Source organism: Quercus robur, chromosome 10 (assembly GCF_932294415.1).
Source record: "Quercus robur chromosome 10, dhQueRobu3.1, whole genome shotgun sequence".
NCBI classification, from domain to species: Eukaryota; Viridiplantae; Streptophyta; class Magnoliopsida; order Fagales; family Fagaceae; genus Quercus; species Quercus robur.
In genome coordinates, this window is record NC_065543.1 from 33,602,582 (window position 1) to 33,624,563 (window position 21,982).

At 31.3% G+C, this 21,982-nt stretch overlaps 1 protein-coding gene across 1 annotated transcript; it reads right to left on the minus strand.

The window, feature by feature from the left end:
• Positions 1 to 14,659: 14,659 nt before the first annotated feature.
• On the minus strand, positions 14,660 to 16,396 carry LOC126702908 (transcription factor MYB62-like). The gene is made up of 3 exons (XM_050401767.1): positions 16,115 to 16,396; positions 15,891 to 16,020; positions 14,660 to 15,495 (listed from the first exon to the last, which is right to left on the minus strand). The coding sequence occupies exons 1-3, from the start codon at positions 16,266 to 16,268 to the stop codon at positions 14,874 to 14,876; spliced, it is 906 nt and encodes a 301-aa protein (XP_050257724.1). The 5' UTR covers positions 16,269 to 16,396; the 3' UTR covers positions 14,660 to 14,873.
• Positions 16,397 to 21,982: the final 5,586 nt, after the last annotated feature.

The window sequence follows — 21,982 nt, forward strand, 5'->3', positions numbered from 1 at the left end:
GAGTAATTTGGGCTTTGGGGCAAGCCCAAAACCCATTCTTCTATACAATTGTTTTCCACTATCACTTTTTGTTTTTTCTTAATTTTTTTTCAAACTTCCTTCTTTTTTTATGGGCCCAAAACTAGACTCAGGTCCATTATTTCTTGCTTGACTATGGGCCAATAAGATTTAGAGAAATTGAGCTTACAATGTAAATTTTTGTGAGCATCAAGTAGCTTATATGGAAGCAACATCTCTACATTCTTTGACGTGATAATAAAGTTCATAACATTGGTCTAAATCCCAAATTTATGCAATAAAACTCATCAGATCATTGCCATTGTCAAGCTCCCCTACTACAAGTGAACTACCAGCTCTTACCTTGTTTCCAAGTGGAACAAAGTTTGTATTTGAGAAAAGAGAGCATTAGGGATTAAGAATCAAATGGTAATAAAAAAAAATCTCTTTCTTTGGAGGCTTCAAGCATGTTTTTTTGGATAAGTTTCATGAACTATGCTTATTGAAAAATCACATTATATATATATATATATATATATATATATGTATGTATGTATGTGTGTATGTATTCTAGAAGTTAATGTTATTGTGCTACTACAACATGTTGATACGAACAATTGAATAAAAAATTTGATAACGAAATTTTTTTTCATATCAACAAAAAATGTAATTGCTCAAGTAACAAAAAATGTAAATATCAAATACAATAGAATATAAAAAATAAAAATAAAAAGTTGATATTAAGCTTTTTTTTTTTTTTTTTGGTCTATCAAAAAGTTGATTAAATTATTTTCTATTTTTTATATTCTATTGTATTTGATATTTACGTTTTTGTTGATATGATTTTTTTTTTCCTAATCAATTTTTTTATTCAATTGATCGTATCAACATGTTGTGGTAGCACAATAACATTAACTTCTGGTTTCACAGTCATTGGAGATAACGTTTCCATGTGTTCTATTATATTAAAAATTTGAAAAATAATCATCCTTTTTTAATGGCGTAAAAGAAACCAAAAATAAATAAATAAATAAAAGAAATGTCAAGCTGGGTGATGCTAATTTAATACAATAATAAACAACAAAGAGGATATCATATCCAACTTAATTATAAAAAATAAAGGATGCAGATTTTGACTAAGAAGTTTGAGCCTATCACAAGATTCAGCTAGAATTTAATTTTACTCACAAATATTCTTATGCTAAGGTACCACTTGCGGAAGTAGGTGTTTTACTTATAAAAACTCCTTTTGATTTGTGAGAAAACTACGCATGATTATACGAAGGGCTATGAGCGTGAATTTCAATCCAAAAATCGATTGAAAGTTAATTATTATTGTTTTTTTTTTCTTCTTATGAATTGTTCTTATCAATAGGTTTTATAATTTATATGTTATGATTTTTATTATCATTATAATTTTTTTCTCAACTTGTGCTCATCCCAAAATTACTTAGGGGTTAAATTACACCACCACCAAGTTCCTCATGGGATTATAACAATTGTAAATTTATAATGTTCTCCACTAGCATGCAACCTCCAATTAAGAGAAAAAAAAAAAAAAAAAGCATCAATTTCTATCTACCTAATGAAATTCCTTCATGTTTATAAATCCTCAATATTTCTTTATGAAGTGAAATTCACATGAGTTCTACCTCTTAATTACTTGTGTAAGGACTAGAGTTTGAACTTCAGCCCACCAAGAACAGTGGACGATAACCCAACAAGCTCAAAACAATATGTTTGTTAGAGAATGAGTTTTTCAAGAAAACAACTCAACAAATTAAGTATGGGTCATAGTTAATAGGGTTCAAGACAATAAGACTAAAAGCACAGATTGATAGAAATAATGCTCCTTGGTCAAGTCTAAGGATGAGATGTTCTTGTATTAGCTCAAGCTTATCTAAATACAGTGTGTTTTTCTTTTTTTCTTCATTCCTAGATTACATGCCCCATTTTTTAAGGTGGCATTTTCCTTATATAGTCTTTCATGCCTCCATCCCAGCCTTCCACTTGTTGATTTCATAAGTAATCCCTTGGATGCTTGTCCCATCAGGACTTCCTGGAAACTTTGTGAGTAGTTATGAGCTGAGATGACACTGTTCAAATGTCATTTCTCTATTAATGCGGCCAGTTCATTTGGTGCAGTGCATTTAATGTGGTGATGATAGCCTTCTTCGCAAATATTTCTTCTTTTATTGTTGACTTAGCTCTGCTACCTTTCCTGAAGCATATTCTTCCCAAAATGGTTACCTTCCCTAAAGCTCTCCCGAGGTGGCTTGGCTCCTCGGAAACCACAATTGATCCATCATTCTCTTCATTTATCCTCAGTCCATTGACTTAGATTTAACAAACCCTTTGACCATTCTTGGGCTTTTGTCTGTCCTCAAGCACGACCCATAGCCCAATATACTTGCTCACTTTGTATCCTCACACCTTGCTTTCAAGGACAACAACTTCTCTAGTTAGATCCACAAATCCAATTCCCATGTAAGTTTTTCTAAAGTCTCTCCCTACTTAACTATGCTTTCAAAAAATTTTACAAAATATTTATTAAATTTGGATTATTTTAAATTATTGACTTGGGGTTTCCGTTTATACCTACTTTCAAATTTCAAATTTTTTTTTCCTTGGATTGTTTTTAGTTATTGAATTTAGAGAATGTTGTGATTGTTTAAAGCTTAAAAGCACAATATTTTATATAAACTATATTTATAAATGACAAATATATATAGAATTAAGTATTTACTATTTAGAGATATTATTAGCTACGTATTATTTTCCGCAAATTACTGCGTATGTTTTATAAGTTTGCGATAAAAACAACGCACGCATCTTCAACTAATAATAATGATGGGAGGTATTGAGAAGAGCAGCAAGAAATATAGAGAGAGTTCAGTCTGTTCACGCTTCTCTTCGACAGTGACAAATGAGAGGACGGTAGGATTGGAGGATGAATCATCAATAACGACTGAAGATTGCTTCTACCTACGGTTTCTACGTTTGTGTAAACTAATAAATTTCTCAAATCAAAGAACCCCATAATATGCGTTGCTGGTTGAGTGGTTCTACTAGTCAGCCATGGCCCATGGGCAGAGTCAATCACTGCGGTTTTAGGACAATCCAAACCTTCCAACAATATCCTTTTGTTTTATATACTAAACACAAATTTTTAATTAATTCATAATAAAATATTAAAATGAAGGATTAAGTTTAACTTCAAAATTTTCTCCCAAAAAAAAAAAAAAGTCTAACTTCAAACATGTCTAGAGTTTTAAACTTTAAATTCTAATAAGAAGATAACATGTGTTCTTGTCAATCTTCTTAGAAAAAAAAAAAAAAAAAAAAAGACATGTGCAGGGGTAGTATTAAAAGTTTTAAAATTATTTTAATACTATATATAAATATTTAATGTTTTAATTATTAGCCTACAAAAATGAGACTTAGCCCTCCCAAATATTTGAGCTAGTCCAATGATTTTCTTAAAAAAATTGTCCAATTGGTCTAGTGTTATAGAGAAATTTTTTTTCCCCTTTCTCACATTCATTTTTTATTGTAAAATGTGTTCTTATGTTTATTAAAGTTTTGAATCATTCATATCATTGAATACTTCATTAGTTCAATTGAAATTTTTTTACTCACTTTGGTTGATAATTTGGTAACTTATATTAAAAATGAAAATTTTAAGGATTCACTATGGAAGATACTAAGTTATATGTGTGTATAGATATTTGTGTTTATGCATGTTTATGATAAGCTAATAAACTAGTATCATAAGTTGGCGCCTCTATATAAAAATTTCTAGTTACGCCCTTGGACATGTGTCCCTGTCATATGTGATGCAACAAATTTTATTATTAATAAAAATAAATAAATAAACAAAGTGAGGGATTATCTTGAATCTGTACAAATGGGTCATCCTATAAACAAAGTGAGTTATATCTTGAATGCTATATTATATAGAAAATGAACACTTTAGATTCACAGGCAACCAAACTTGCCCAAGATGTTCTTTATTTTATTGAATTTTCTTGTAGGGAAAAAAATCTTATAAACCTAAGAGTAGCAGCACAACAACTTTCTATATATCTTAGAGCATTCTTATCAAAGGTGCTAAAAATTCTAAATGCTATTTTTTAGCATTTTTAACATCTCAAATGATAAAAACACACCTACATCAAATATGCTAAATCTTAAAAAATTTAGCATTGAGCTACAAGAAAATCTTATTTTTGACACCCTACTGTAGCAAGATGCTAGAGTTTTTAAATATTTTTTTTCTTTTTTTCTCTCTCTCTCTCTCAGCTTTCCTCTCTTTCCTTTCTCTTTCTCTCTCCCTCTCTTAGCTTTACTCTCCTTCCTCTTCTCCACCACCATAACCAACACCTCTAACTCACTCTTACTGTCAATCTCAGTCTCAAACTCTCTACGAGATGATGTCGGAGGAGCAACACTGCGAATCGAAGCTCTCCAACAACAAACGCCGCAAGCTCCACCTCCGTGTTTCGAAAGTCCTCGATGAAACACAGATGAGGACGATGTCGTCTAGAAACCGAAACAACACGGACAGTTTGGGGTTTGGTTTCAGAATTGGTTTGTCGATGGCGTAAATGGTTATGGTGGTGTGGCTATTGATCTTGCCGGCGAGGTGCGTGAGGGAGAGGTAGTGGTTGAAGGTTGAGAAGTCTGGGTGTTGAGTTGATTTGTGGGTCTGGGTTGATTTGGTGGCTTTAAATGTGGAGGCTTTTTTTTTTCTTTACTATTGTTTGTGGTTGTGGTGGATCTGGCTAGTGGCGGCGATAGTGGGTGATGTGGTGGTTATGGTATGGGTGGATGTGGAGGTTTCCTTTTTTTTTTTTTTGGTTCTCTCTCTCTCTCTCTCTCTCTTTGTGTTGTTGTTTGTGGTTGCGGTGGATCTGGCTAGTGGGTGGATGTGGTGGTTGTGGTATTGGTGGGTGGATGTGGTGGCCGGTAGTGCTGGGTTGAGAGAGAGAGAGAATAAAAAATGATAAAGAAAAAAAAATTAAATGAAGTGTTAAAAAAATAGAAGTTTTGATGTAAGGGATATTGTAAAGTGATGTGTTATATGTTATAAAATTGGTATTTTAGATGCTAAGTATGTATTTGGATATTGCTTATTTTGTTGTAAACTGAAAACTTATTGCTGAAAACAATAAAAAAAAAAAAAATTGGGTTACTGTTTACTTTCCCAAACACTGTACATTTGCCTTAATGCACTGTTTATGTCCCATGAACATTGCAAGAGACGTTGGTCAAAAAAGAAAAAAAAAAAAAAAAAAAAGACGAGCAGACGCGTGAGTTTTCATCCGTATCCAAACAGATACTAAATGCTAAAATTTTTACAATTTTCAACGAGAATGCTCTCGATGCTTAGCGTTTTTAATGCAATTATTAAGCTATGAATTATTAAGCTATGATTTTTCTAGATTCTTGTAATATTTCTCCTACAATAATCAGGGATCAGATCGATGTACAACATCCCATCAAAAAAGAAAAGAAAAGATTGATGTACAACATGTACACGTTCTCCACATGTCAGTGAAACACTAAAACCATTATGGATTCTCTTACTCTAAACATTCTAGGAACCTCCATATATCTGATAAAATTAATTATAGTATTTTAATAACTGCTAATTGATTAAGGAAAGTGGTAATTAATATGAAATATTATAGTTAAACTTAGACTAGAAAATTGCTTTAGATTGAAAACTACAACAATTTCTACTCCATTGTTTTCTTCTTTAATTTTTTTTTTAGAAATATAATTAGATGTAATAGAGGATGGATAAGAGAGATTTTTTTTTAAGACTTATGATACCCGCTCTTGATAAGCACTTTTTATCATCAGATTAAGAGAGAATTGAATATAATAAAATAATTCTTAATATACAATTTTTGATTAAATAGAAGCAAACAACATTAGGTCATAAATAGAAAACCACCTAGATCGTTGCACATGCTCTTTTTTTAAGAAAACTTTTTATCTTAAAAATTTCTTGGAGTACTTAAATATTCTATTGAAATTGAAATGGTCTTATCTAGGTGAGTAAATATTATCATTGTGCACAAAAATAAAGAAAATAAAATGGACACATGGTGTGAAATTCGACTTAAATTGAAATTTAATTTAAAAGCTAATTAGATTTTATCGCTTTTGGCTTTAAATATATATATATATATATATATATATAGTATAGGATTATAATAAAGCATCCTAAAATTAGTTAACATTCCTCATGAGTCATGAGGCCTCACCTATTATACTAACTAGTGTGTAGCCTTGCGCATATGAATGGGTACAATTGAAAATAATCACAATTATATGGTTCAATTATACTTTTTTTAGAAGAGGTTTAAATTATACATAGTATTGTCTTACACTTTTTTTAAACCATACTGTAGGGACACTGAAGTTAGTCCCCAAGGTACGAAGTTATGGCTGCTATGTCAGCCAAAGGACCGAGTGTGGTTAACAGCGAGGAGGCAGAGGTACTTGCTTGCCGGAGAGCGTTGGAGTTTGCTGTTGATGCCGGGTTCGAGGAGCTGATGGTTGAAGGTGACAACTCCACGGTCGTAAGGTGCATATCTTCTATATGGGCTTTTCGCTCTAGGCTGGGAAATGTTTATGCAGACATCCATGTCTTGGCTGCTGGTTCCAGATGCAAGTCTTTTAGTTGTGTTAAACGTGAAGCCAATTCAGCTGCTCATTCCTTAGCTAGATATGCTAGGTCTATTGATGGGGACATTTTTTGGATGGAGGAAACTCCACCCCCTGCCCTTGAGGCTGTGTATTTGGACTCTGTTTCTCTGAATGAATGAAATTCTGTTGGTCTGGTTTCAAAAAAAAAAAGTTAGTCCCCAAGGTACACTCCTTAGAATTCAGCTACGATGACCCTCACAATCAAGATACAAGTAAATAATAGGGAATGAGCACTCTACAATGGGAAACACAAAAAGTGGATTTCTTTGGCCATTAATATGCTATAATTACAATTACAGATGCTAAGGAGACTATAGGAAAACTTTGTTTTTTATTCCCGTGGTGTCAAACTTGGTGTTCCTTCTTCTAACTCTATTTTTCTTTCTCAAACAGGTTTTTCCTTTTCTTTTTCTGGATCCTTTTACCTTTTGCGTCCCCCTTCCGTTTATAGCTTCAATCCTTGTTTTTATCATTTCAACTATCCTATTCCCATCCAGAGTCTCAGGTATATTTTTTCCTTACTTTATCGGTTTCCTCTCCTTCTTATCTTGGAATTCTGACTGTCCAAGGGTTGCGTGTATTGTTCAAGCTGTCTTATGTGCAATTAATGCGGTAGAGTTTAGGTAAGAACCCCCTCATTAATGTGGAGGTAAAAATCTTCTTTCTTCTTGCGCATTCCAGAAGTTTCCCGTGATTACCAGTGTCTTCTAGAGGTCATACGTTGATTATCTGTGCTACATGCCTCAAATAAGCTTGTGCTTTCCCTTTTCCTTGGGAATTGGTTTACTGTGGTACTTAAATTTATCCTCAACACTTAGGACGATCCAACTTTCAGCTCTTTTATGGTTTACATCCTTCTAAGCATTTCTTTCAGTACATAGGCCAGGCCCAAGTCATTCCCCGTGGCCCAATTTGCTTTTTGGGCTTTTGGCCCGAGGGGTGACTTTCCCACTCCCCACACATACATTTCTAAAATATGTAATGTTTTCTCATATATATATATATATATATAATAATTTAATTGGTTTTAGACATTTCAATTTTTGCACTTAGTAATTCACTTGCCACAAAAATTAGAAATTTAAATGGACACATGGCGAAATATTGGATTCCAATTGAAATCCAATTTTGAATCTAATTGGATTTTTACTCTCAATAATTCACTTGGCACAAAATTAAAAAATAAATGAGACACGAGACACAAAACTGAGAATCCAATTAAAATCTAATTGGATTTTCACTAAAATTTGGCTATTAAATGACCACATGATAACTGTTTTATGGGAAAAATTGCACTTTGCCCCTCTTCAATCCCTTAGAACAAAATTATTTAACAAATTTAACCATTGTGGTGCAATTTGATATTTTTCACGTGATTTCACATATGCGCATGCAGAGGTCATGTGAGTTGCATCTAACATGCTTTTCAGTATAAGTTAATAGTTCAATTGACGATATGGTGAAAAGTGAAGCACATATTATAGTTTAGGGTAGTAATCATGCATTCTGAAAGTTCAGCGTCGTAAGCGTAAGTGATGGTATAATTTAGGGTAATAAAGTGTAATTGCCCTCTTGTTTTCTCCCTATTAATTTTACATTAAATGCTCACGTTTAACTAGTTTGTCAAAACATACCATTCGAATAGTATCTGGGATTTGCACTAGTGTTTCTAGTATTTTGGATTATTTTCCCCATTTTTGTGTAGTTTTTATTTTTGGGTGCTCTTGAGGAAGTTGGGTTGTTTGATCAAATTTGATTGAAGAGCCTTGTTAGGGTTGTGTGATCATAAGACTGACTCTTAGTTTAAGAGGAAAAATGTAATCAACACTTGGCATTTGGTACGGAGTAATGTTTTAAGATTTTTTGGATGTTAAAAGGTTTATACATTTAGTTGAAAATTACATTAGGGAATTAGATTCCAAAAGTATCTGAATTCCCACTCAATGCCCTTATATGAGAATGTGGATTCCCTTTTTTATAAAGTGAATATCCACATTCTTATTATGCCTAGATAAAATTGCATTTTGTATAAACTTACAATTTTACCCATTCTCCATACCCTTTAATTAATCAAAATTTAAAAAAATTTATAAATTAATGATTTAAATAAATTTTTATTATTATAAATGTCATTTAAAAGATGTTATATTATAGTTTTATTGATTTTTTTTTTATTTTATGATTTATACTATATATTTGTTTTCTCATAATTTATTTAGAGAAAAGTTATAATAAAAAAAGACTTGGTATTGTATTTACGAATCAAATTGTATTTTAGAAAAAATAAATAATTCATATAAGATTCTCAAAAAAAAAAAAAAAAACCAAATATAAGCGCTCATATTCTTATGATTTTTATTATATTCCAAATCAAACCAAACATAGAAATAGCTAAATTCCTAGACATCCAGATCACCAAAAATCTATAGTTTCTTAGAAATCTGAATGCTAGGATAATGTGAATTCCCCATATATACCAGATAATAGGGATGAAAATTCGTATTCGCGTGTCAGGTTCGTGTTATGTCAATTCATGAGCATTCAATTATATGAGTCAACACTAACTCAACCCGTTTTTTAAACAGGTCAAAATTCCTCAACTCCAACATAACTTATTTATTAAATGGGTCAATTATGTTGACCCGTTTATCAAATTTTATCAAAGCAAAAAAAAAAAAAAAATAGTATTAACCAAATTGATCTAAATTATGAAAAATAAATCAAATAATTTTTTTTAATATAAAATTCAGAACTAACAAGTAACTACATTATAAAAAAAAAAAATCATTTAAAATTAAAGCATATCTTAATATCACAAATAATCAATCATAATATGTCCAAAACAAGAAAAAAAATCACAACAACCAATAAGTTTATATATATATATATATATACACCTAGGGTTTGAAGGGTATATTCTTAAAATGTCATTTAATTAAACGGATCAAATAGATTTCATGGGTTGAACACGAACTGGCATGTTTATTAAATGTGTTTGTCGTGTCAACCTAAATATGTCATAAACTCATTAAGTTTTAAGTAATAACCTGCTAATTTTGTGTCAAGTTGTTTCAAATTTTGCCAGCCCAATCAAGCACTATCTTAAAAATTAAGAAAAGTCATTTGGGGGTCTTTTTCAAGTTGCCACATATTCTGTGACCGAACTTGATTTCAAAAGATCATTAAATATATATGTACTGGTTGGGAACTGGATTCTATAATGAGAATAGATATATTTTTTCAAAGGATACAGATAGAATAGTCAAATCATTTCTAAAGTAAGTTTTTTTCTAAACACAATGTGGAGTTCCTTTTCTGTGATGGAGATTGGCTGATCAGTACTTTAAATTAATTTCAAACTATCTTTCTCTTCGGTCATGATCATGCCTGTCTGTTTTCCAATCCGTGTGAAACTTTTCTATGTTGGAAAAACCAGATTCTTCCAGCTTGTATACATTTATGAGAGCATGAATTTGTCAAGTCCATCACTGGCACCAAAGGGCACATGATCTAATATTCCAACGATCTTTTTTTTTGGGTCAATTTCAGTTAACCTACTAAATTCTACATTCATTGAGCCAGAACTGAACATGTGATGATAAGCTAGCACTAGCAGCGACCACTGAATGAGTCGTGTTGAACACATTTTGTCTATTCAGCAGTAAGATGAGTCTGTGTATCACGTGGAGAAACTTTCATATACGCTCGGCTTATTATGAGACATCCCTCTCACTTATACGTGGATCCCGTGCAGCACACAAGACAAGATACCTTCCAATATCAAGTGACAGTATGCTCATCAAGAGAATAGTAATTGACAACTAATAGCATAGAAAAATAGTTATGGTTGATGTAGAGGGATGAATACAATTCATGAATCGCGAAACTCATGACTGAGCTTGATCGCCAACTTCACACGAGGATGACCAAGACTCTCTCTCTCTCTCTCTCTCTCTCTCTCTCAAATATTACTAATTAATTGTTATAGGTGACAGATATTTTGAATCCCAAATTATTTAAAAAATAATAATATTAAGTATGATGTCCAAGATTAATTGAATATTGATTGAGTGTGTGTTTTGTAGGTCTGCTTTGAGTTCCACATCACGTCAGGTATATACTTGACACAAACTTGACTAGTTTCAGGCTGTTGAGTGGTGAAACTAAAAAATAAAGAAAAAAACTACATATATATATATATATATATGTGTGTGTGTGTGTGTGTATGTGTGTGTAATACCCAAGAAAAAATTGGATTAAAAATTTAATTAGCAATTTAACTTAGGACTTAGGGTCAAGGATTGAAATTTTACACTTCTAGAAACCCTTTTTTGTTTGTTTTGCTTTGTTTTATTTATTTATTTATTTATTTATTTAAGAACAACATATAAAGATAGTTAAGTCTTGAGATCAGCCACCGTTGGAGTTAAATGTTCAACACAAACCAAAATTTAGAAAGGCAAGGAGATTCAAGTGGAAATTTTGGAGCTAAAATCAATTAAAACATCTTTAAGGTAAGAAATCTTCCCTAATATATTTTTTTAATCTTTTAAAAATTTTATAGTTTAGGGTTTTGGAATTTGGGGATTTTTCATTATTAGATGGATTTAAGCCAATTGGGTGTGAATTACCTCATACTTTGATGAATTTTGGGTTTGATGGATAGGTTGGACTCTAGGATGTTAATAACTTAATTTTTGGGAGGATTTTTGTAAGTGAATTAGTCTAAACATGATCTTAAGACATAACTTTCATAAAAATAACTACACATTTGGTTGCTAGTTGAAACAGTAAGTAGGAAATTTATTTGATTCATGAAAATGAGTTATAGAAAGAAAATTATGAAAAATAAAGGTACTTGACAAAGTCCACTCGCAAGTCACATGGTTGGGGAAGAGTGTGGCTCATTCCTTGGTCCATTAGGTTCAACAAAGATCCGCTCCCCTAGAAAAGAGTCAAAGACTAATGGATACCAATTTGAGTCGGTAAAGTATAATTTTTCATTTGTTTTAAAGAGATTGATTAGATGGTCAATTGGGTCTTTTTACTTAATACTGTCCAAGATGAAGATAGAATTGATGGTGTAGTGCAAAGTATAATATGAGTTATAGTTTAGGGTGCTAATCGTGCATTCCGAAAGTTTAGGGTGTAACTTGGGGTATAGTTTAGAGTAGTAAAGTGTAATTTTCTTTAAAAATAACTTAGCATGTCTAAATTTAAAATAACCAAAATGTCATTTGTGGACCAAACTTTTACTGAATTAATGAACTTAAAATTTCACCTACCCATTCCATCATTTTACATCAACATCCATATTTCCAAACACTTTTCTCAAGTTTGACCATGGTTAACCTAGGTTTAACCAAGGTCTAACTAAAAATTCAACGGTTTGATCAGGATATATTCAAGCAAATACCGAAGATAATTGAATTCCCTATAAAATAAATGCTCATGGGCCTAGACCAGATCCAAAACAAGCTAGATATCACAAAAAAAGTAAAAACATTCGGAACACTTGGCCAATTTTAAGAACAAAGGTCCAAAAGTTTTTTTTTTTTTGAGAATGAAAGGTCCAAAAGCTTGGGTGTAGTTTGATCTTAATGAAATTATGATCAAATGACCACGGATAGGCCCGAATAAGGAGTTTTTGGGAAGGTCTCAATAAAAACTTCAATTTGGTTTCCTCGAATCACAATAATCCATTTGAACAAAAAGAATTTGCAAATAATATCAAAGTTGAAATTTTATGATACAAACTTAATTTTGACACCATTTTCCAAAGCATCTAGCTTACCAAATTTTAAAGTTGGGGGAAAAAAAGTGGATATCATGATCTTTCCAATGACACCTCTATTGGACCAAATGGAGGTCGAAAATGTAAGAAAGTAAAGTTGCAAAGATGAGAAAAATAATGCGAATCTCACAAAAATCAAATTAGTGGTGCCCTCTTGCACTTGAATTTCTCAACTCACACAAATTTGGTCTTAAAATTTGGTACTTTCTAGAACTAGAAGTGACTATCTACATCTTGGAGAAAACAACGTCTCAGACAATGTTTAGATTGTTAGATATCGCTCATACAAAATTGACAAAAACCGACTTGCAAATAACGAGGCAAATAACGATTTGGACCATCCTACTTACGAGGCAAATAACGATTTTCATACTACATCAAATCACATAAAGTCAAATTGTTCGAAACAACATAAAGGCTGACATCTGTGAAATTTTGGGGAACATATTGTAAACGACTAAATTTCTAGCTTGAAAATTTTCCCTCTCTACACATGAAATTGGTTGATGTCTTGATAATAATTGATACAGCTTGGTATTTTAACTGGTATGCTATGCATTCAAAAAAATTTGCTATGGAATTTTAGTAACTCTATAAGTACTCTCAATTTCACCGTAAATTAAGTTGTCAAGTTATGACTTGAATCCGTTATCGACACTACTTTTATTATGTTCCACTCACAACTTGACAATTTAATATGTCAAATTGAGTGTCTAAAGTAGAGTTCACCCATACCAATTTTCTTCTCCATACTAAAATATTGATTTTATTTGTATTGGCCGGTGCAAAATTGTTTTCAAAACTTTGACCATTGCTCCTCGTTTCTTTTCTCATCCTTTATGTCCTCCTTTCCTTTCCCTTCAAATAAATTTGGACGTTAACTATCTTGGATGCTAGTGTAAAATTAAAACGACATCTTCAAATCAATTTAATGCTTTTATTGCTGGTGGGTCTATCCATTAGAGAAAGTCCAAGAGGCATTTGTTAGAAGATCTTGTTTCCTCGAATTGGCTCATTTGATTGGTGGGAATTTAGTGGATTGGAAAATGAAAGTAAATTTAAATGAAAAATACTAAAGTCATAATCTTTTTTACAAATTATTGATGTAGTGAGTGGTTAATATTTGTAAGTAAAAAAGTAATGTCAATGGTGAGCTCAAACAAGAACTAGTAAGAATTCATTACATCAACAGTTTGCAAAAAAATTATAAAATAGTTTATAAATATAGCATTATTCAATTTAAATTAAATTCTCTCAAATCTAGTTTCTTTGAAATTAAATTGAGAAATCCAAAAGTCCAACTAGCTGGGGCAGCCCTTTCTTTTTCTCATTTCTGTATAAAATTTCCACATTTTAATTTTCTTAGTAGGACAAAGCAACTTTCAACTAGAAAATGATTCAACTATACAACTTTTCCACCATCCCACCAATTAATTAGAGAATAATTAGAGAAAATAGAAAATGGGAAGATGAAAAGAGAGATTAATATTATGAAAGTTACCTACTCAATGGTTAGAATTACATCCCCTATCCAATCCTCTTATCTAAGTGTCATGCCTATAAAACTGTTCTACAACTATAGCACATATAGTTCGAATCTGAAGCTGTTTAGTCCATCTGTAGGTTCGGGACAGACAGGTTTGTTGCACTTAGGGTAATTTAATATCAAAGTCAAACGAGTAATTCTAAGACAATACCTCTTTTCACAATTATTCTACATGGTAAACTATGATGGATGTTACTTTTACATAAATCCACTACTTATAGTTCGCCACATTAAGGGGGTGTTTGGTACACTATTTCAAACAACAATTTTCAGTTTTTAAACAATATTACATGTATTTTCACACTTTTTTATCCATACGTATTTTCACACATATTTTCAAACAACAAAACATATATTTTTAAGTGTATGTACCGAATATAATATTGTGACACAAAAGCTATGTTATAGGTTTTATCATATCAAACACATGGAAACATAGGCACCCCCACGTGGTAGCTGCTGAAAGGGCCAAAGAATAGTTCAGTCAAAGGTTTGAATCAATACCATGAGCCTCTTGGCTCCATTGGTACTTTTCTGCCTCCACCATGAGAAGGGTGTAGGTTCAAAATCCAGAAGCTATAGCTCTCTTAAAACTATCAATAGAAAAGAAAAAAAGAAAAAAACTGGAATCAATAATGTTGCTTTTTTTTTTGGATACAAATATTAATCATTACTGATAACTTAATGACATAATTTTTTCAATAAAAAAAAAAAAAAAAGACAAATGACATAATTTTCCTAGAAACTATTCTATGTCACAAACTTCATCCACTTGTTTGTGGATTCTCCCAAAAACAAGAACCTATGTTTCCCTTTCTAGTTCCTTATTTGCCATAGCCCATCCATGTTCCACATGCTACCTGAAAATTCATTATCAGCCCAGTTATTTTCTACAACATGGGATTTGCTACTTGAATCTTCAAAATTCTCCAGTGGTGAAATACTTTCCAAGTTGAAGGCTTCCATATCATAGCTATTGTTGTCAGCATAGTAATAATCCTTTACAAATGTGCCATCGTCGTTGTTAACTTTAGCATGGAATTGACTTGTTGGACATTCTGAAAGTTGAGGGATTTGTAATACATTCATTGATTCTGACTCTGGATTCTGCTCATGGTGATCCAAACTTTGCATTGTTTCACTCAAACGAAGAGGTCCCTGCATCACAACTTGTGCAGGTGCTGTTGTCACTGAATGTTGATAGGCACTATCAAGAGGCTGAGGGATTGCTGAGTTTTGAAATAACACCCCTGAAGAAGATGACTCTTGTATCCTTTGAAGCAACCTCGGCATCCAATAGTTCCGAATAATATCTTGAAATGCTACGCTATTGGTATCAATCTTAAGATGCCGAGCTTGTTTCTGCACCCGAGTTCTCCAATAATTCTTGATTTCATTGTCCGTTCTTCCTGGTAGATGTTGTGCGATCTTTGACCACCTAAAATACCATATGAACAAGAACAACTATAAGAAGGAAAACAACTTACCATTATATTCCTTATAGAAGGTGACTATTGGGGTTAAGATTCAAGAATTGAAAATTGCATTCAAATCAGACCATAACTATTTCTACAAATTCTATTTCACAGTAGGCAAAACCATGACAGTAATTCAAACACATGGTTACAAACATTGTTATCTTTTCTGAAGGCAAATTAAATTCAACGCAGTTATGTGTTTGAATTTAATTGGGGATTCTAAAGTATTAAGAGTGATGAGAAAATTGTACAGAGAGATTAGTTCATTTTTTTTTCTAACATCCAAAAAAATATGCATTAATATTGGTCAAGTTCACAGGGTCAAAATGACACGAACATAAGATTGGACAATTACCTATTACCCCATTTGCAGTGGAGTTCAAGAATCAAAAGCTGTTCTTGTGGGCTAAGATTTCCACGCTTTACATCTGGTTTTAGATAATTTAACCATCTCAATCTGCAGCTCTTGCCAGTTCTCCTCAATCCTAAAACAGCAAAGAATATAATTAGTATAAAGATTGAAGTTCAAATAGCTAAATCTTACTAATCACAAGCTTGCATAGAATTCTCTAAGATTACCTGAACGTTTTGCTAGCAAATTCCAACGGCCCTCACCGTTATGTGCAATGTAGTGAATGAGCAGAGTGTCTTCTTCAAGAGTCCATGGTCCTCTCCGAAGTTCACTGTCATCTTCACTTGAACTACTTATGCTCTTACTACAGGTACTAGACATGGCGATTCTTACTAATAAAGACCCCGAAAACCATGTATATGAATATAAGAGGAGGGTTACTTGGGTCTTGAAGCTTAAGTGAAGCAAATCACAACCAACACAACCTTTATATGTTACAACTAACGAGCTGTTTATCTGTGTGCGTGTATATATATATGTTTCTTTTCTTTTTCTTTGGAGGGGGCTGTCAAAATGGCATATTGTACTTTTAATCAACAATTCAACGTCTTTTTAAAATAGTTTCCAAATTAAAATTTTAATCTAAATTATCTTTGGATCAAAGATAGAAATCATATTCTAGCATAATCTAAGTATATGTATGTGAAACTCTCCTATAAATACTTGAACCCGGTGCTTTTGCCTCCCACCTCACAAGAATTTTTATTTGTGAAGTGTTTATTAGGCCAAGGGTGTACGGTAGTCTAAATTACTCTTTTAACTTCTAAAATTTGAGATTGTTTTGTTTTTGTTTCCTTAAAATTGAGATTTGTTTTTAGTTAATCATCAAAATTTGATCTTGTTTTTTTAAGGGTCATTACGTTTATTCAGCCAAAAAAAAAGGGTCATTATGTTCATGGGCGTAACTGATCTTATTGTTAAATTGGATGGGGAAAAATCCTTTTATTGGTGTGTGTGTTTCTCAAATAAAAAAAAGATACTCAGTGTTGTCGAGTTATCCCACATCGGTAAAGTGTGATATTGAGAAAGGGTTTATCACTTGCTCAGCGATACTAACTGTTGCATGCAGTTTTGGTGTTGGCGTGTGAGTGTATTTCCTTATCTCATTTCCCCTTCCCCATATATGTGTGTGTGTATGTTTCTCAAATAAAAAAGATACCCAGTGTTGTTAAGTCATCCCACATCGATAAGGTGTGATATTGAGAAATGATTTATCACTTGCTCCGTGACACTAACTGTTGCATGCAGTTTTGGTGTTGGCGTGTGAGTGTATTCTCTTATCTGATCCTCCTTCCCCCATATGTGTGTGTGTGTGTGTGTGTATGTTTCTCAAAAAAAAAAAAAAAGATACTTAGTGTTGTCGAGTCATCTCACATCAGTAAGGTGTGATATTAAGAAAGGGTTTATCACTTGCTCCGCAACACTCTTCCCCCATATGTGTGTGTGTGTGTATGTTTTTCAAATAAAAGAAAAAAGATACTTAGTGTTGTTGAGTCATCTCACGTCGGTAAGGTGTGATATTGAGAAAGGGTTTATCACTTGCTCCGCGACATTAACTGTTGCATATAGTTTTGGTGTTGGCGTGTGAGTGTATTCCCTTATCTCATCCCCTTCCCCCATCTATGTGTGTGTGTTTCTCAAATTAATAATTATAATAAAAAAAATGTATATAAGTAATAGGGATAGACAGAGTGACTATTTTGAAAATTATATTAAACTTGGAGGATCAAAATAAAAATCTCAAACTTAAAAAACCATATTAAAAATAACCATGAACCTTAAGATCAAAAATATAATTTTGATCATGCAGTTTCCATTTACCTTCCATGAAGCCTAAAACGGAAAATAGGAAATAATAATAATAATTTTTTTGGATTTGTCGGTTATTTGGTCTCGTAGCCTGTTTTCAATTGGAATGAGCTTTTGTCCATAATCGCCATCCTAGGAATTTAAAAAGATACAAGTCAGAAGTCCTTAATTGATTCTCAGTCAAGGAACAGACCGAAATACTTTTTGCTTCTTACCATCACAAAGTATTAAGCAAAAGGAATCATTTACGGGAAGATAGCAGTAATAGGTATTTATTTTATGTATCTTTTCATTGCTAATATAATTTTATAAATGATAAAGTTTAGTTACAAAATTAGTTATAGTATAAGACTATAATCTTACTCAATATTGTTTTATTGGAGATGAATTTTGAAAAATTCACCATTGAACTACATTTTCTTCTTATATACTTCATACTTGCAAAATTTCTAGAAAATTGAAAATGAATATCTATGTCATCAATAAATTATTTAAATTGCAAGTTTCTATAGTTTAAAATTATGCATAAAATGTAAGTTTATAGATTATATTGTAAATAATATCCGATTGATACAAAATTTGATAAGTGTATTAAGAGTGTAATGAACATTCAATTCAACGGTTAGATTTTTAAAATATATAGTAATGTTTATTTTATCAAATAAGATTGTAACCTTAGGCTACTATTAATTTTGTAACTAAATTTTGTCATTTTATGAATTATCATCAACTCAAAGGCGGAACTAAGTTAAAGACCAAGGGAACCATAATTAAACCCCTCCCATTAAACACCATTTTTTAATTTTTTTTAATAATTTTATAATATATTTACCCCTACCATCCCAAGTTTTTTTTTTTTTTTTTATATAAAATATTTTTTGGTCCCCAAATTTTTCTGAATCCCAAAAATTCAATTGACTCAAATAGATCAAAAAGGAAGAAAAATGGAATAGTCAGCTGGTCCATTAACCAAAAAAAAAAACTACTTGTCAACATATAAAATTTTTTAATATTAATTCTTTTTTCTTTCTTTTTTTTGGTGTTTCATGCAGCTAATATCCTATTGTAAACAAAAAAGTTTTTCTTAATCAAGATAAGGAAAAACTAAGAAATAAAATCCAATAATTTTCAAGCAATGTTAAGGCTGTTCTTTAGCTTTGTATATTCAAATGTACATTTCCTTTTATTTATTTATTAATATATGTCATATTTAATTCCCCCAGCCCTCAAAATTTTGACCGAAATGACAGTAGATTCAAAGCACATAGATCAAAAAGGAAGAAAAATGGAATACTCAGCTAGTCTATTTTAAAAAAAAAAAAAAAAAAAAAAAAAAAACCTACTTGTCAACATATAAAATTTTTTAAGATTAATTCTTTTCTTCTTTTTTTTTTTGGTGTTTCATTCAGCTAATATCCTATTGTAAAAAAAAAAAAAAAAAAAAAAAAAAAAAAAAAAAAAAAAAAAAAAAAAAAAAAAAAAAAAAAAATTGTTTCTTAATCAAGATAAATTAAGGAAAAACTAAGAAATAAAATCCAATAACTTTCAAGCAATGTTAAGGTAGTTCTTTAGCTTTGTATATTCAGATGCACATTTCCTTTTATTTATTTATTAATATATGTCATATTTAATTCCCCCAGCCCTCCAAATTTTGACCGAAATGACAGTAGATTCAAAGCACATAGATTATCTTAGTCATTATTATTTTTATTCTTGAATTGGATCAAATACAAAGCATATAGATTTTTTTATTCATTTTTATTATTTTTCTTCTTCAATTGGATCAAATACAATGGTACGAGAATTTTTAAATAGTGTATTTGTGCTTACTTTTCTAATGTTTCTATCATAACCATAGTATGAGTATTTTTATTCCTGAATATAATATTGATAAAGTTAGACTTTAGAACAATATATATATATATATATATATATTAATGAACTCTTTGATTTTGTACATTTTAAGAAAATTGCAAGAAAATTAATACATAATCAATCTTATAAGATTTTTAGAATTTAAAAGATCATCAAATTCCATTTATAAATGATTAATATATTCAGAAATAATTATTTTGTATCTTTTTTTTGGTTTATGTTTTGTTAACACTAAATAGTAAATACATGTTAGTCTTTTATTTAAGTTCATACTTGAACCCCATCATAGGTAAAGTTCTGGTTCCTTCCAACTTATTCTTACAGTATAGTTTTCTATTTTTATTTTTATTTTTATTTTTAATATTCACATTGCTTATATATATATATTATTTGCGCGTTATTGCTTGAGCTAATATTTAAGGGCCAAAATAAGAAGAAGAAAACAAATACTCCAGCAAAATGGTACTATTATTGTAGTAATGTCTGATCAGGCACAGTGGTCCTGAATATCACAGGTGTATAGTATATAGATCGAAAATTTAAAGGCTTGTATAGCCATATGATTGACCAAGCATTAAAAAAGAGAATATGACTTGTTCATTAGAGTTCTATTCTTCTACTCAAAGATGATCTTGTGCAATCGAGCTAGGGACCCCCAAAATACTAAGAAAAGTGAAAGAAATAAAGGGAAAAAGTTAATTTCTTGAAAATGAAACTGTATGGCATGTTCATGGGTAATGGGGTTCTTTTCTTTCGGTTCTCCAAGACTATTTCTTTCTAGATTTTCTAAATATGCTAAAGATGAAACGTGCTTGACTGACCAAAATATTATATAATAAACTGTTTTAAAAAACGTGAAGTTATTGGTGTTTTGCCTAGTGAGGGGCGGCATTTGAAGCTTGCCTGGATTCTCAGAACATGACCCTTTTTTTTATATTTAAATTTTTTTAACTTTTGCGTGGTTGTCATATATATACATATGATGTCTGCTTCGCACTACAACAGTGCAGCTTCCCTATGTGGTTCCGGTTTCTCCAACCCCCCCATCACTGTTCAACGACAAAGATAGAAAAAGAGACTATTGAAAAGTCTGCTAAATTTGTCAGTGCAGCTAACTTTGACGCTTAACGGTGCTTTACTGTTCCGTCCATGCTGCATCCTCTTTGAGGATTCACATTGAAGGGTTCAACCGTCCAAGTGATGGTTAATAGTCAGTATACACTGCAGCGAGTATATGCAGTATCACTATCATAGAAGGTGGTCCTGGAATCAACCTGCTATGAGATAGACACGACATATATCTACTAAAACTAACATGTTATAAGAGAGATGTTACATATACCCGTTGTAGGATATAAGTTTTTTATGGTTAATGACACATTTTGTAGTGTTCTATATCTATAGTTCAAGTCTTATCTCTCTCTCTCTCTCGTCCCTATTATCTATCTATCAAAAAGAATATTCACATAAAATTAATTATATCAACATTTTGAGTAACCCCCAAAAGATAAAACACATGCTACGGCCACGTTTGTGAGGAGAAAATGAAATGGAAATGAATAAAAAAAATAATTTTAGAACATTTTTCATTTTCCTTGTTTGAGAGTTTTAATGGGGGAATAGAAAGCTCATTCCTTTGTTTGGGAGTTTAAGTGAAAGGGAATAGAATGGGTACGAATAAACACTCATTTCTCTTTATTCCCTTAAAACTTCAAATTTCATTCTCCCGAAATTGGGAAGAATGAGAGGGAATGAAATTAGATTTAATGATTTTTTAATTAAAACTCCCAAAATACCCCTATATATTCAACAATTTATTTTAAAATAAAGGTCTAATAATAATATTGTTATAAAATGATTCCATTTCATTCTTTCCATGTTACTCTCAAAAAAGAATACTTACATTTCATTCATTTCCATTCCTTTATTTTAAAACATCCAATCAAGGTTACTTAATTTCATTTCATTCTATTCTTTTCCATTTCTTTCCCTTAAATACATTTCATTCCATTCCCTTATAATCATTTCATTCCATTCCATTTCCTTATGAACTTCCAAACAGAGCTTGAGAGAATAATTATGTGCATTCATGAGGTTATTGATTTAAATCTTTTTGTCAATATCTTGAGGTTATTTTTAAGAGATTTCTCTATATAATAACTCAATGTACGTGGGATGAGAGAACTACACATTACACACCTAGAGGAATTCTTAAGTGCTTGAAAAGCACTAAACAAATGTTTAATTAAATTTTAGTTTAAATTTCAGTTTTTTCGTTTTTTTTCTATTTTAACTAACTTACCTTTTAGTTTTTTCATGTATATTCACGAAACTCTTTATTTCGTTTTCTC

Excerpts from the sequence above, each read along its gene's own strand:
- LOC126702908 (XM_050401767.1), bottom strand. The coding sequence starts at position 16,268 with ATGTCTAGTACCTGTAGTAAGAGCATAAGTAGTTCAAGTGAAGATGAC. Across the intron at positions 16,021-16,114 it reads TTTGCTAGCAAAACGTTCAG|GATTGAGGAGAACTGGCAAG; the intron begins GTAATCTTAGAG and ends TTGCTGTTTTAG. Across the intron at positions 15,496-15,890 it reads CACTGCAAATGGGGTAATAG|GTGGTCAAAGATCGCACAAC; the intron begins GTAATTGTCCAA and ends ATGGTATTTTAG.